General features: G+C 45.4%; 1 protein-coding gene across 1 annotated transcript; it reads right to left on the bottom strand.

Annotated features, from left to right (window-relative positions):
* Positions 1–3440: 3440 nt before the first annotated feature.
* On the bottom strand, positions 3441–6118 carry RAMP2 (receptor activity modifying protein 2). The gene is made up of 5 exons (XM_080923841.1): positions 6099–6118; positions 5046–5518; positions 4519–4584; positions 3988–4090; positions 3441–3873 (listed from the first exon to the last, which is right to left on the bottom strand). The coding sequence occupies exons 2-5, from the start codon at positions 5170–5172 to the stop codon at positions 3618–3620; spliced, it is 552 nt and encodes a 183-aa protein (XP_080779967.1). The 5' UTR covers positions 5173–5518; positions 6099–6118; the 3' UTR covers positions 3441–3617.
* Positions 6119–14635: the final 8517 nt, after the last annotated feature.

The raw sequence follows: 14635 nt of genomic DNA, 5'->3' as shown, positions 1-14635 counted from the left end.
ATTTTATGTATGTGAGTACACTGTAGCTCTTCAGACACACCAGAGGGTATCCAGTCCTATTGCAGATGGTTATGAGCCACCATGTGGTTGCTGGGAATTGAACTCAGGACCTCTGGAAGAGCATCAGGCTCTTACTGCTAGCCATCTCTCCAGCTCTCTCTCATTCTTTAAAGGTGAGTGAGTAATTCCCTAAAGTCAAACCTCAACTATCTTCTTTTCAATATACTTTTAAAGCTTATACGTTCTGTGGACTCATATTGTAGCTCAGGACAGAAATAAATCCCCAAATGATATTTCTACATCCATCTGTCCTCCCTTCCCCACCCCCTTGTTGATTCTCTATGGAGCTTAATAACTTGTCTTGTTGTAATCTCGTGTTATACATCACTTTGTTTCTTTTCTTCTTTCTTTCTTCCTTTCTTTCTTTTTAGATTTGAGAAAGGGTCTCATGTATCCCAAACTCATCTGGGATTCTCTGTGTATCCCGAGATGAACTTCTGATCCTCTTGCCTCCACCTCTTTTTTAATCATATATATGAATACACTGTAGTTATCTTCAGACACACCAGAAGAGGGCATCAGATCCCATTACAGATGGTTGTGAGCCACCATATGGTTGCTGGGAATTGAACTCAGAACCTTTGGAAGATCAGTCAGTGCTCTTAACTGTTGAGCCATCTCTCCCTCCCCTAGCTCCACATCTTAATTGCAGAGATTAGAGGTATGCACTACTGCACCTGGTAACATCCTTTCTTTTTAAAGAAGGCATTAATTTCTTTTTATTTATGTGTATATATGCATGTATGCAAGTAAATGCCCATGGAGACAAGAAGAGGATCCTCTGGAGCTGGAGCTGGTATTACAGGTGGTTGTGAGTTGCCTGACATGGATGCTTGGAGTAAGACTTTGATCCTTTGCAAGAACAGTGACCTATCTTAACCTCTGAGATATCTTTTCAACCCCCTACATTTCTTCCCCCCTAGGTCAGTTCTGAAGGTCAAAGTCTGACTTGTCTCTAACATCTCTCCTTTACCCCCTCATGATGGATGATTCTATAGAGTCCCTTCATTGATTTTAATCATAACTCCTGCTTATAATTACTTTTACCTCCCCACTCATCAGTTTGGCTAAGTCTTGATTATCTCACTCCTGGATACCTTTGTCATTGTTTTTGGTTTTGTTTTGTTTTGTTTTTTGAGACAGGATCTCACTATGTAAGCCTGGCTAGCCCAAAACTTGCTACATAGATCAGGGTGGCCTCAAACTCAGAGAGCCACTTACCTCTGCCCCCTGAGTGCTAGAGTCAAAGATGTGAGCCACAAAGTCAGGCTTTACTCCGGGAGTCTCACAATGACTTCCTAATTCACACTCACTTACAGTGTCTGCTCTAGGGGAACACTTTCCACCTAAGGCCTTGGTATGTACCAAGTCTGCAGTCACCCTCTTCTGATTACATGTTATGGTTTGAATATAAAATGTCTCTTCTGAAGGTTTATGTGTTGAAGGCTTGGGTCCCAGCTATATTTGCTATGGCCTGGGTGCTCAGATCCCAAGGAATCTAACTTTCTCAAGAGGTAATTCATTAACAAATTCATAGCTGAGTGGACTGGTGGGAAGTAATAGGTTACCAGGGACATGCCCTGGAAAGGAGAAAAGCTTCTATTTGACCATATATGTTCCCTGCCATGATGTTCTTGCCCTTCTATGGCCCCAGAAACAATGAAACCCAAGAGCTGTGCTCTGGAACATTAAGAAAAAAAAATAAAACTTGGCTGATTTAAGTTGCTTTTGGCTAGTATTTTTTCACAAGCTACAGGAAAACTTAACAGCACATTTCTGTGATCATCTCGGCCAGACATGATTCCCTCCCTCCTTTGCACTTGGATGTTAATTTGGGTCTTTTCCCTTGTATAACTGCTGTCGTCTGCTCTATGTATTTTTTCATTTATTTGTACACGTCAAGTTTCTCAGGGGATGAAAACCATAATTACTCTAACCTGTTTTTTCCAACACCATCATGTACACAGGATTTTACACCAGCAAATCTTTGCTACATATTAGTAAAACACATGCATTCATGGAAATAGAGCAAATATTTATCTAGCTGAAATTTTAAAATATGCTAAGGTTGCTGGTCAGTGGTAGCACTCACTTTTAATCCCAGCATTCGGGAAACAGACACAGGTGGATCTCAGACTGGTCTACGGAATGAGTTCCAGGACAGCCAGAAAAGAAACTATGACCTCAGGTTACTGGTTGGTAGTGGCACATGCATTTAATCCCAGCCCTTGGGAGGCAGACACAGGCAGATCTCTGAGTTCCAGGACAGCCAGAGCTACACAGAGAAACCTTGTCTCAAAACAAAACAAATTCTTTGATGATGGTTGTGGCCTAAGAGGAAAGTGTCTATCTTTGACAACAAATAGGGAGGTTCTGAGAAACTCAGGCATGTATCTACAAAACAGATAAGCACGTGCCAGGGAATAGACATGCAAGTATTTCAGGAAGCAGATATTTCAGCAGGGAGAACAGAAGCCTCTAAAGAGGCTAAGAGTGCTGCAAAGGATAATCAGGTGTTTACACAGAAAGCAGAGTTGCTCTGCCTGTGTTTGGGAATACCTGGCAGGTGTAACCCAGGGAGGATTTGATATGAGAGTTCCCCTGTGAGGAAAGCTGATCTTTCCTGTGTGAGAAACACTGTTCATACACAGAAATGGTGAGTTGCAGGGGAGTAGATATGTTAATAGAGTATCGTATCCATATTTCTCAAGAAGCTTATAGAAGGGCCTGGCTAACAACCAGGTTGTGACGGAGAATAACGTTTCTGAACCCCAGGGTCCAGTGTTTCTCAGCCTGGAGCTTCCTCCAGGTTTTATACATTGTTTGGTTGTTGGTATTAGTGGACACCAGGGGGCAGTGTGTGGCCATGATGGATCTCTTAGACAATGCGGGATGAAGGCCAGGAACATAGAGGACAACAGTAGAATCCTGCAAAGGAAGCCCCCACTGTTTTGGGCCTCAAGCCTGAGGCGCTTATGGACAAATTCCTGTTGGTAATCATAATTCTTCTTTCTGGCTCTAGAGTAAACTGAGGCATGAAGAAAGGGCAAAGCTGGGTTCCTGGGTAGCCTTTTTTCCTTGCAGGGATTATTGTAGACGTTTCTTGTCCCTCCTCCCACACCTTCCCAACCACTGCCCCCCAGCTGCTGTCCAGACCGGAAGGGAGTCTCTTCCTGCTCATTTCCTGGAGCTGGGTTTGGATAGCTGCAGGAAAAGCCCCTCCCTGGGAGGAAAGAGTGTAGGAGCATGGCCTTCATGTGGAGGCGGAGGGCAGGTGAAATGAACTGAACAGCAGGGCCTTCTAGATTCTTAAAAGCTCTGTTGCCCAGTAACACTGCCCTGTAGGATTGTTAAAGACTCAGACCCCACTAGGAAGGGAATATTGTACAAAAACACATTTTATTTTAAAGACCACAGGCGTTGTGCTACAAGTCCCCCTTCCGTTTCCACCAATCCAAAGGTCTGTGGAAAGGATGAGAGTACGTGGGTAGGGAAGGGAGGAGAGATTCCTGGTTCCAGCAGGGGAAAGGGAAAAGATGGCTGCTGAGAAACGGACCCTAGGCCTGGGCATCACTGTCTTTACTCCGCCACACCACAAGTGTAACAAGGAAAGGGATGAGGCAGATGGGGGCTATGATCATGGCCAGGAGCACGTCCTCTGGGGGATCAGAGAGGGTGGGCTGTACCAGGGAGCAGTTGGAGAAGTATATCAGGTGAGCCTCAAGGATGATGCTTTCTGCCAAGGGATTTGGGAAGCCCAGGCCAAACTTGTCTGCCTCATACTCCAAGCAATACCGCAGGTTGCTGTAATACCTGGGGAGCAGTAAAGGATTTGAGTGAGCGAAGGGTTGGGCCCAGGGAGAAGGATGTCCCCCACCCAGGAGGAACAGATCCAACTCCTGAGCCATCCTTCAACACTGCCCCTACCTGCTAATCAAAGTCCAGTTGCACCAGTCCTTGACAGAATCCATGCCACTCTTGTAATAATACCAGCAAGGTATGACATTTGTTTCATAGTCCTCCATCTTCCCTGTGGGGACATAGGCTTCACAATGACCATACCCCTGGCCCTCCCTCCGAGCCTCCAATCCAGGTATTTCCAGAGTACAATCCTCTGCCTTCAGACAAAGGAATCCCTCTGGGGGAAAAAATGTCCCTAGCAGGACATTTGGGGCTGAGAGGAGCATTCTCTCTCAAGACACTGTGGCTCAGGAATCCTGTCATGGCAACGATGTGGATAGTATTTCCTTCCCTAGCATCACAAGCAGATTCACACACACCTAATCTTACTCTTTCTATCCAACTGGGGCCAGACACTGGCCTGTGGCTTTGTGGGATGACTGGGAGAAAGACCATGGGAACCCCAGCATCAGTTGGTCCTAGGGTTGTCCTGTGAAAGGATTCCTCTTCTGTGCTGGATTTAATCCTTCCCACTAGGTCGTTCTCCCACACACTCACCTTTTGACAAAAGGCTGTCCTCAGTAGGATGAGACTGATTCAGGGACTCTGGAGAGGTTGAGACAGCTGTGTAAAGAAATGAACCAGAAGGGTGGGATGATACAGGGGAAGTCTGAACAGTGGTGCCTGTTTATGGGGTAGCGACCAAGGCTCTGGGAAGTTAGCACTGCTTTGGAACGTAAAGAATAATCTTCTCACCTCCCCCATGGGATGGTTCTATTGAGGGAGGGAGCGGCTGGTACCAGCTGTGTCTCAATCATTCCAGGATCCAAAGCCCCCTCCCTCTTTGTCAGTCCTGAACTTCCTAAGGAGAACAGGCACCTCAGCTTTTCTTAAGGAAGCCACTCAAATGGGAAGTAGCCGACCTGTGCCAAACTAGAGAGGTGTTTAGACCCATCTGCAGGTCAGAGCTGCTCAGCACTTCGGTTGGTACTCTCAGAGTGGTCCCGTGCTGGCCTCGATGGCCCAGGCCCTTTCCTTTCCCGGACCTCCCGCATCTCCCACCGGGGCCCCGACGCTGTGCTCACCGCCCAGCAGCAGCAGCAAAAGCAGCAGCAGCAACAGCGGAGGGAGGCGGAGCGCTGCGGGCCGCTGGGCGCGGGTCACACCGAGCGGTGATCTACCCGGGGTGCGATCCACCCGGAGCGGAGCCATCACGCCTTGGGCGAGATGGCGAGGAGGGGCGACGGAGCTGAGCTGGCTCGGGCGGGGGCGCCTATATCCCGGGCCCCAGCCGCAGGAAGCCCCGCCGCTTCCTCGGAGGGGCTGGCACGGCCACGTGGGGGGCGGGCTGCAGGGGGAGTCACTGCCGCACCCGCGCCTCACTCGGCCTGGAGCGGCTTGGCCCACTCTCACTTCCAGCTCGGGCTGCGGGGCTGGACAGCTCCCCCTGTACCCCCATCAACCGGGATCCACTTCCCGCCCCAGACTAGCTCAAGTCTGCCAGCTTCAGCCGAGGGATTCCAGTCGCTCCCTTCTTGCTCCAGCTGCTGTCCCAGACCTTAGGAAGAAGGAAACTGTTGGGAGCTCCAAAGGCCTCCGATGCCTCGGTAGCCGAGGCAGGGGGTTTGGGCGAAGCGCGGCCGGCGGCTGCAAGAGCTGAGCCCGCCCCACTTTCTTTTCCCAAGGAACACCCACTGGTGTCTGCCAAAATCGGATGGGAGAGGGCCCTGGCCCTACCAAGAAAAAGAGAAGGCCAGGAAAGCAGAGTAGGGAAGAGGTAACGTCTAAATAACCACCCTTCAACGTAAATTCTGGGTCCTTCACCCCCAAAACCTGATACTGGAGTGCAAAAAGTAAGATGACTATATTTCCAGGAAAATGGCCACCCAGGTTGCTAGAATGAAGGGAGATACTAGAACTTTCAATGTGCCTCTTAGAGTTTGAGGTGAGTTACTGCTGCCGCTGCTGCTGGAGGAACCGCAGCCCCACGGCAAGCATATTATCACCTTCATCAGTTTTATAGTGGAGAAGGAGGCAGCTAAAGATCTAGGAGAGACTCCAGGTCTCGAACTGATAAGTTCGGTTCCTAAATCTACTTCCCCACTCCCCAACTATACAACCTTGAACTCTACCATTACCATCGGTTTCTCATGCACTTGTTCTCCTCCTGCTCTGGAGGAATCTCCTTTGTGGAAAGAGACTGTACTCACCCCACAGAAGCTGGGCTTTCTCTTCTCCTTTCCTGAGTGACTTAGCTAAGGTCACATTGCCAGCTATCACAACTCAGCTGTTTCGTATACTGGGCCAGCTATCCATTAGCCTGAATTAGCCCAGGGGCTTGTTTGGTCACACTTTTCAATTCCAGGCTCACAGCTGTCAGCACGAAACTTCCCCAATTACTCCCAGACATTGACCCTTGAATTCAGCTGTTGCTTTTGTCCCAGCTTTACTGATCCCTGTCCACCAAAGTTATCTTTTATGGTCTCTCCTTTAAAAAAAAAAAAAAAAAAAAAAGCATTGCAGGACTTCCACAGGCAGCTGGAATTAATTAATTATAGGCAACTCTAAGGGGTGAGGGGTGGTCCTTTGAACACAAGCTCTATTGGTAAGGATCATTCTTTCAAGGGTGCAGAGAGCCAGCTAGCCCCAGAGCCAATTCAAACTGGGGACCAAACTATCTATCTTCCAGTCTTCAAAGAACTGCCCTTTCATTCTTTACATTTTAAATACTTTTTAATGTACATATGTGTGTGGGGATGCACACATATGTACATGTGTGTGCTGGTGCCTGAAGAAGCCAAAGTAGAGTATGGGGTCCTCTGGAGCTGAAGTTACAAAGGAGTGGGAACCATATGATCTGAATGCTGGGAACTGAACCTCCCTTCTAAGTCTCCCTTCCAGTTTCACAACCCTCTTGCTCTGTTCTCTGCCTCTCTGTCTGTCTGTCTGTCCCTGTCTGTCTCTGTGTGAATCTAGATACTACAGATGAGAGAAAATGCGCAATATTTGTCTTCTTGAGCTTGGCTTATTTTGCTTTACATGATGATCTCCAATTCCTTCCACTTTCCTGCAAATGAAATATCCTTTTTTTTTTTTTTTTTCATGGCCAAATAAAACCCATATTTCCTTGTTTATTTTTTCTTATATTTTATTGTTTGTTTTGTTGCTGCTTTAGAGATATGGTGTCACTTAGAGCTGCCAGGACATTTTCTTTTTTTCAATTTATTATATTATTGGGGGGTTATAGGTACATTACTGTGACAGCACAGATGTGGAAGCCAGAAGATTTATTTTTTTATTTATTTTTATGAGTCTTCATTTTTAGCTGTCTTCATTCACACAAGAAGAAGGAATCAGATCCCATTACAGATGGTTGTGAGCCACCAGGTGGTTGCTGGGAATTGAACTCAGGACCTCTGGAAGAGCAGTCAGTGCTCTTAACTGCTGAGTTATTTCTCCAGCCCCCTTATATCACTTTTAAAAAATCCATTCATATGATGAAAACCAAAGCTGGTTCCATTTCTTGGCTATTGTGAACAGTGCAGCAATAAACACGTGTGTGCAAATATGACTGTGCTAATGTGACAGAATCTTTGGGATATTCCTGGGAGTGATATAGCTGGATTATTGGTAGTCACATTTTTTCATTTGATTTCTTTAAGGAATCTCATACATTGCCACAAAGGGCAGCCCATTAAAGTCATTCGTGGCTAGGTGTGGTGGCATGGGCATTTAATCCCAGCATTTCAGAGGCAGAGGCAGGTGTATCTCTTGAGAGTTCAAAGCCAACTTGGTCTACAAAGAAAGTTCTCAGCCAATCAGGGTTACTCACTGGGATCTTGTCTCAAAAAAAAAAAAAAAAAAAAAAAAAAAAAAAAAAGAAGTAATAGTCATTCCTCAAGTTGGCAGCCCAAATCCTCCCTTGTAGAATCGGAGAATTTTCTTGCCTATCGATTTTGCTCCTCCTGTTTTTCCACAGCATTGGATATTTGGATGTTCTCTTAGTTTGGGTTTTACCTCTGTGAACAGACATCCTGACCAAGGCAACTCTTATAAGGACAACATTTAACTGGAGCTGGCTTAATGGTTCAGAGGTTCAGTCCATTATCATCAAGGTGGGAGCATGGCAGCTTCCAGGTAGGCATGGTGCTGGAGGTGCTGAGAGTTCTACACCTTCATCTGAAGATACAAAGGGCACTATGAGAAGACTGACTTCCAGGCATCTAGGATGAGGTAGTTAAAGCCCACGCCCACAGTGACACATCTATTCCAACAAGGCCACACCCACTCTAACAAGGCCACACCTCCAAATAGTACCATTTCCTGGGCTAAGCATATTCAAACCATGACAAATGTTTTTACTGCTGGGAGCATCCTGAACTAAGGATTTCTTGGGAAGGGAAGGGTCCTCTGAGACAGACAGGGGACTTTAGACTTCAGCTTCCTCTTCAAAGAAGCTATGGAGACAATCCCATGATCCTCAGCAACTGGAAATGCAAGCTTCACTAGGGACCTAGCTGGTTTTGTCACCATCACAGAAGTTCTTTGTTTTTCTCCCTAAGGGTTATTACTCTCCTTTTCCAATCCTACTTCTGCTATTAATTATATACTTAGTGGAGGTGATGAGAGATGGTTTGGCAGGTCAGCAGGTAAGAGTACTTCCTGCCAAACCTAATGATCTGGGTTCAATCCTTGGGTCCTACATGGTGGAAGGAGAGAACTGACTCTTATAAGTTGTCCTCTGACTTTCATAAATGTGCTGTGTACATGCACACACACACACACTCACAAAATAAGTAAATAAAATGTGATAAAAATTAAAACAATCACATGCACATATAGGACTTTGTTTTGTTTGGCTTTGTTCTGTTTTCTGAGAGAAGGTCTCAGTCTGTAACCAAGGCTAGGCTGGTGTTGGGGTAAGTCTTGTGTGCTGTGTGTTTAGAAGCTGAGTTCTGTGCCCCTATCTGGGCTGCATCCTGATCCTGGGGCACTGTATTAACCTATGTACTGTAAAGAGTGCTTCCTATTAGTCCCTGATGGTGATAAATGGCTGGGGCCTATAACTGGGCAGAGAGGACAGGAAGGCAGGGTTAAGAAACAACTGAGGGGCCTGAGGAGACCATGAAAGAGAAGGAGAGAAGCCAGAGGGAGGAGATCAATATTAGACAGATGGAAACTCAGGAGCACGTGGCTAAGTGAACCCTGAGAACAGGCTGATGGAGCAGAGGCAGCCTGGGAGATCGCAAGTGATTGGCATTTGGAGTTTCGAATAGGTACAAGAATTAGAATAGCTCAAAATTTGCCCAGCATAGTGCCTATGGTTTATTAATAAATTGTAGTGTTTCTGTGTTCTTTACTCTGTGTTTGTGACCATATGGAGAAGTAGGGTAGAAACCCCCAATAGATATTAAGGAGTAAAAGGGGGCATAATAAACCCCTCACCAAAAAAAAAAAAAAAAAAAAAAAAAAATACATTCAATAGGCTGGAATTCACTGTGTAATCCAAATTGACCTCAGACTAATGGCAATCCTCCAGGCTCAGCCTCCCAGGTGCTAGGATTGCAGGCATAAACCACCACCTATAGAAAAAAAATGTTTTGTATTACAAATAACATACGAATGTATAGTAATTGCAGAGTATTTAATAGAGAAAACTTTATATGCCTACTCCTGTCTTACCTTTTCAACATTTTAAATTATAAACAAAAAATATTCCTGGCCAGGCATGGCAGCACATACTTTTTATCCCAGCACTCGGGAGGGAGGCAGAGGGAAGAAGATCTCTGTAAGTTTGAGGCCTTCCTGGTCTATAGAGCGTTCCAGAACAGCCAGGAGCTACACAGAGAAACCATAATTTAAAAAACTAATAATAATAACTATTATTATTGTTGTTGTTGTTGTTGTTGTTACTTACTGGGCATGGTGGTAGATGCCTTTAATCCCAGTACTCAGGAGGCAGAAGCAAGTGGATCTTTGTAAGTTTGAGGGCACCCTGGTCTACAGAGAGAGTTCCAGGACAGACAGCCAGGACTATGTAGAGACCCTACCTGAAAAAAATTAATAATGATATAACTTTATGTGTATCAGTGTTTCTGTGTGCATATGCTTCCATATGCATGCCTGGTGCCTGTGTAGGTCAGAAGAGCATATTGGGTCTTCTAGAACTGAAGCTACAGATGGTCATAAGCCACCATGTGGGTGCTGGGAACTGATTCTGGGTCCTCTACAAGGGCAACAAGTGCTCTTAACATCTAAGTCATCTCTCCAGCCTTACATATGCTTTAGATTAAAACAAAACATAAATGAAATTTAATATGTCTTTTATTCAATTACTTAAAATTTTTATTACACTTTTTTTTATTTGTGTGTGTTTTTTATTTGTGTGTGTGTATGTCTGTCTATTTCTGTGTGTGTGTGTGTGTGTGTGTGCTCATACCACAGCATATATGTGGTGGTCAGAGAGCATTCTTTCCTTCCACCACATGGAGCCCAGGGATTGAGCTCAGGTTATCAGACTTAACCAGCAGATACATTTATCTGCTGAGTTATCCTGCAGCCCATTCAGTGCCTTTTTAAAAAACTTGCTAGTATGTCTTGAGTAACGCCCATGCTGCTGCATGTAGACATGTCTCTGTCCTTTTAACCATGGCACGATGTTTTTATTTTTTCCTTTTATAGTCATCAGAGTCCTGTCTTTAAGGCTCTTACACAGTCCTTTAGTCCTCTGTCCCCACTCCACTCCCTATGTCCCAGGGCTTGCAAGCAGAAGGATCTGGTTTGGGTCCAGCTGGACATTATCCTGAGATTTCTTACCCCAGCGTAGATTGATTCCTTCTGAGCAGGGAACTTACTGCCATATGAGTTCCCTTCTTGTTTCATGCCAAGGGCCATCTTGCCTGGAGCAGGGAAAGGGGTGACTCAACTCTTTGAAGGGGTGCCATTTATACTCTTTAAACTCCCCCTACACACCCACAAAGCCAGAACAACACAGAAGGGAGTCAAAAGGACCAGAGGCCTGTGAAGTCCTTTGTGGGGCATCCTGCCGGTTAGTTTACACATGCTGGCCTCTTCCCCAGCTGACTGCAAAATGAAAAGCAGAGCACAAGAGGCAATGGGGGGCGGGGGCAGGAGCAGGGTAAGGGAAACCAGACCTCCTGGCTGCGAGGGACCCATCCTCCCAAACCAGAGAAAAGACAGGCTTCTTCATGGTGGTGGTGGGGGGGGCAATGGCGCCAGGAAGGAGAGGAGCTACCAGTCTGGAGCCAGCTGGCTAGGAAAAAAGGGAGAAGTGGGTAGAGACACAGGATTTCTCCATCCAGCCTCTTCATCATTAGGAGGCTGGCATACTTCATGCAACACCCAGGTTGTTCTCAGAGAAAAGGATGGTTCTTGGAGGAAAACTAGTTTCTAAGTTGGTAAAAGGCAAAGGGTTAGGCCTCCAATTTTTTAAAAAAAGATTTATTTATTATTTATTATATATAAGTACACTGTAGTTGTCTTCAGGCACACCAGAAGAGGGCATCAGATCCCATTACAGATGGTTGTGAACCATGTGGTTGCTGGGATTTGAACTCAGGACCTCTGGAAGAGCAGTCAGTGCTCTTAACCACTGAGCCATCTCTCCAGCCCTAGGCCTCCAATTTAACAGAGGTGTGAGTTTAAAATGGAGCAATGTGTTTTAAGAACTGAGCTTTCTACATGGTATTCTCAGGGCTTGAACCTGTTATGCCCTGTACTGTATAACGAATGAACTATAAAAATGATCCCTGGAAGTATAGTCTTCCCATGATATATATAATATCCAGGTTAGGACACAAGGACACAAGGCCTCATAGGACAGCTCTGAGGAACAGGGAAGGAGACAGCAATCTTGACATCTGGTCCTGGGTCCTGGTGGCAGTACTGAGATTACCAGGTATTGAGAGGCCAGCACTTTTCAACGCTACCAGATGCTTTTATCCAGCTCTGGGGATTTGGTGGTAGCTACCATTCATCAGACACTTACAGTGTGTTACATTATGTGTCTCTGACACTTTTTTGGTGTGGATAATTGGTGCTTGGATTTGAATCTAGGGTCTTGTGTTTGCTAGGTGAATGCTCCACCAATGAGCTATATTCCAAACCCCTTTGCATATATTCCTTTTTCTTAATTTATTTTTTCATTTTTAGTTATGCATACATGTAAGTGCCTTCTTGCATGTATGTACACATGTTGCTTGGGTTCTTAAAAACTTAGTACATTGGAGATGGGAATGCTGGTACTCACCTTTAATCCCAGCACTCAGGAAGCAGGAGCAAGCTGAGCTCTGTGCGTTAGTTCAAGGCCAACCTGGCCTACATATGGAGTTCTAGGCTAGCCAGGGCTATAGGATGAGCCCCAGTCTTGAAATTTAAAAAAAAATAACATCAGAATTTTATTCTCAATCAGGAAAAGAGAAGATAGTTGAGGTACCAGCAGAACCAAGATTTGAACCCAGGATAACTTGGCATTAGCCATACGCTTTATCATCCACTTCTTATCCCAGATTAAAATTTGACTCCCTACTAAGTCCTTTTTTTTTTTTTTTTTGGTGGGGGTCAAGTACTGGGTACTGGGGTTGGTTTCAGGGTCTCCTTCATATTAAACACACCCTCTGCAGTTGAGCTATACCACCAGCTCTCCTTACTGAGTTCTGAAAGGAAGACAGAAATAGTTGTTTCTTCCTTCCTTCCTTTCTTTCTTTTTTTTTTTTTAAGGAGCAGATGGACTCATCTGGAAACAAGACATGTGTGCAAACTGCTTTTCCTTCTTTCTCTGACCAAGGCTGGACCATGACATCATATCATAGAGGCTGTTTTTCTGAAAAGAACCCAGGCCAGATTTACAAGAATGTCAGACAGCGTGACTGAGAACTGTGGCCAAAATGACCACAGCATACGCCCAGCTATGCTGAGAACACAGCTAGTCCCTAAGTACCTGAGGCTGACTCATTGCCACTCTCATGATCCAATGCCAGATACAAAGATTACTGTGACCCTCGCCCTGTCCCTCATGGCTGGCCTATGAAACCATACTGTCTTGTAGCATCTCAAGAACCTGGATATCATATACTATACTAATTTACCAAGTCCTTGGGATGCCAGGCAGGACGTCCAAAGCCTTGAAACTTGTGTCATTTGAAAGGTGACAGACTGTTCTTCCAGAGGTCTGGAGTTCAATTCACAGCAACCACATGATGGCTCACAGTCACCTATAATGAGATCCAATATCCCTTTCTGGTGTGTCTGAAGAGAGCGACAGTGTGCTCACGTATATAAAATAAATAAATAAATATTAAAAAAGAAAGAAAGATAACTATTAAAATGAGGTACAATAGCAACCTGAATTACAGACAAGGAAACTGAGGCTCAGAGAAATTGGGTAGCTTGAAGCTGGAGAAGTGGCTCAGTGGTTAAGTATTATTATCTGTAAAGCGATATAATATGGTGGCAACGGGACTAAGGGAACACCTGGTGGGCTCATGCCGAGGTGTCCCCCCCCCCCCCAGGAATCATGCCAAGTGACAGACCTAGTTATAAAGATTTATTATGGAAAAGCTAGCGGGGACCTCGAAAAGGGGAAAGGCAGTGAAATGGAACAGAGAGAACATAGGCGAGGAAGAGAGGTCAGCCCGGAACACGTGGGGACTGAGCGGGGAAAGAAAGTGGAAGAAGGCGGGGCTGAGGGATGGGCAGTCCTCATAAATTGCCACACCTGGTTCCCACCAGGCAGCGAATGATGATGCAAGCTGTTGCTAGGTAGCTGTTGGGCGGAGCCTAGCAGAATTGTCTGTAATCCAACATTGAGAACACATTTTGCTCTTGGAGTTTAGTTCCCAGCACCCTCTTCAGGCAGCTTACAACCTCCTGTAACTCTAGCTTCAAGGAGTTTGACACTCTCTTCTGGATCCTGCGTGTGCGAGTGTACACACACACACACACACACACACACACACACACACACACAGACTCCCATAGTAAAAATAAATATAAATCGGTGTGGTAGTGCACAGGACTTCAGAGGATCGGTCGTGGTTGTCAACTTGATTAGACTTAGAATCATCTAGGACACATACATGCCTGTGGGTGTGTCCGTGACTGTGTTTCCAGAGAGGTTTCAATGAATAGGGAGGATCCAGTGCGAATCTGGGCGGTACAAAGGCAAAAAGAAGAGAGTGTACCGAGCACCTGCATCCAGTCTCGCTGTTTCCTGACCATGTAGGCAATGTGACCAGCTGCCTTTATCTAGAGTAGCTTTCACGGCAGTGCCCTTCCTGTCATGGCGGACTATACCCTGTAACTTAGTTGTTCTCAACCTTCCTAATGCTGAGACAGTTCTTCACATTGTGGTTACCTCAACCATACAATAATTTTCATTGCTACTTTATAGATATAATTTTGCTACTGTTACAAGTCATACTGTAAATATCTGATATGCAGGATATCTTCCCATATGCCAGCCCCAGATTGAGAACTGCTGCTCTGTGAGTCAAAATAAACCTTTCCTTCCTTAAGTTGATTTTTAAAAAAAATGTGATATAGTTTGAATCTGAAATGTCCTTCACAGGCCTACACTTGAACACTTGATTCCTAGCCGGTGGCAGACCTTTGAAGGCTTCTGGAAACTTTGGGAGAAATGAACACTGTTTGCCCC

Source organism: Micromys minutus (genome assembly GCF_963924665.1).
Source record: "Micromys minutus genome assembly, chromosome: 10".
NCBI lineage: Eukaryota > Metazoa > Chordata > Mammalia > Rodentia > Muridae > Micromys > Micromys minutus.
Note: the sequence above shows the minus strand (reverse complement) of the source record. Positions and strands in the feature narration are given on the sequence as shown.